The sequence below is a fragment of the Mandrillus leucophaeus genome, unplaced genomic scaffold (genome assembly GCF_000951045.1).
Source record: "Mandrillus leucophaeus isolate KB7577 unplaced genomic scaffold, Mleu.le_1.0 Scaffold129, whole genome shotgun sequence".
In the NCBI taxonomy this organism is placed as follows: domain Eukaryota; kingdom Metazoa; phylum Chordata; class Mammalia; order Primates; family Cercopithecidae; genus Mandrillus; species Mandrillus leucophaeus.
In genome coordinates, this window is record NW_012101243.1 from 1,416,579 (window position 1) to 1,418,335 (window position 1,757).

A 1,757-nucleotide genomic window follows, 5' to 3' on the forward strand; every position below is an offset into this window, starting at 1 on the left:
TTTTTTTTTTTTTTTTTTTTTGCTCTTGTTGCCCAGACTGCAGTGCAGTGGCGTGATCTTGGCTCACTGCAACCTCCGCCTTCTGGTTTCAAACAATTCTCCTGCCTCAGTCTCCCAAGTAGCTGGGATTACAGGTGCCTGCCACCATGCCTGGCTAATTTTTGTATTTTTAGTAGAGACGGGGTTCCACCGCGTTGGCCAGGCTGGTCTCGAACTCCTGAACTCATGATCCACCCGCCTTGGCCTCCCCAAGTACTGGGATTATAGGCATGAGCCACTGCGCCCGGCCTGTGTCCCTTTCTTAGCCGGGAAACAGGGTGAGAAGGCAGTGGTTTACCAGAGATTACATAGTGAGGCTATGGCAGAGCTGGGCTTAGAATGCAGGTTTAGATGTATTTTTTCCCTACCTGTCTCTGTGGCTGCCTTTCCCTCTTCCCCAGGTCTTCAAAGACGCAGTTCCTCTCTTCCACCCCCAGGACTTGCCGGAGCAGCCTTACCTGCAGCCCCCACTCAGCATCCTGGTGATTGAGCGCCGGGCCTTTGGCCGTACAGTCCTTGTGGGTTCCCACATTGTCCCCCACATGCTGCGATTTATATTTCGGAGTCATGAGGATCCTCCTGAGGAGGAAGGAGAGATGGAGGAGACAAGGGATATGATGCCCAAGGGACCTCAAGGTTAGGAACCTTCTCCTTCAGGACCACCAGACAAAAGCGCCTCTGATTCCTGGTGGACATGGCTCCAGAGGGCCCTCCAGTGGGGTGTGGAATCTGACTTCTATTTGCCCAGTCTCCTCATGCTGCCATTTTCCCCCTCCCAGGACAGAAGTCCCTGGATCCCTTCTTGGCTGAAGCGGGTATATCCAGACAGCTCCTGAAGGTGATGGGGTAGAGGAGATAGATGGGGAAGGGGCTGGCAGTACTTAGGATGGTGCTGGGTTAGAGAGACAAAGTCTGTTCTTCCTCAGCCTCCTCTGAAGAAGCTCCCACTAGGAGGCCTCCTGAATCAAGGCCCTGGACTGGAGGAGGACATCCCAGATCCGGAAGAGCTGGACTGGTGGTCCAAGTACTACACGTCACTGCAGGAGCTCCAGGGGCAGGTGGGGGCAGAGAAGGGTCCCAGAGAGGGGCTGGGGTGTAAATGATAAAAAGAATGATATCTTAGCTGGGCATGGCAGTGCACACCTGTAGTCCCAGCTACTCAGGAGGCTGAGGCAGGAGAATCGCTTGAACCTGGAGGCAGAGGCTCCAGTGAGCTGAGATCATGCCACTGCACAACAGCCTGGGTGACAGACTCCGTCTCAAAAAAAACAAACAAAAAACAAGAATAATCTCATTGAAGGTGGAGCTCTACAGTTTTTCAGAGCTCTTCATTGCAGTCCTCTTTTCTTCACAATTCCAGAAGCTGGGGATTATTAACTGCATTATCTAGAGCTGTGTTGTCCAACAGAGATAATACGAGCCACATACGTAGTTTTAACTTCTGTAGTAGCCACATTAAAAAAAGTAAAAGGGGCCGGGCGCAGTGGCTCACGCCTGTAATCCCAACACTTTGGGAGGCCGAGGCGGGTGGATCACAAGATCAGGAGATTGAGACCATCCTGGCCAACACGGTGAAGCCCCATCTCTACTAAAAATACAAACAATATTAGCCAGGCATGGTGGCGGGCGCCTGTAGTCCCAGCTACTCAGGAGGCTGAGGCAAGAGCATGGCGTGGACCCAGGAGGCGGAGCTTGCAGTGAGCCGAGATTGGGCCACC

The 1,757-nt window shown here is 52.9% G+C and overlaps 1 protein-coding gene across 1 annotated transcript in view; it reads left to right on the top strand.

Annotated features, from left to right (window-relative positions):
• Positions 1-1,757, top strand: part of LOC105533866 (fer-1-like protein 4) — a gene marked incomplete at its 5' end in the record, with an annotated part of 63,308 nt that overhangs the window by 32,381 nt on the left and 29,170 nt on the right. The window contains 3 exon segments of the mRNA XM_011972447.1: positions 477-675; positions 819-877; positions 966-1,097. Coding sequence (XP_011827837.1) covers positions 477-675; positions 819-877; positions 966-1,097 — 390 coding nt within the window.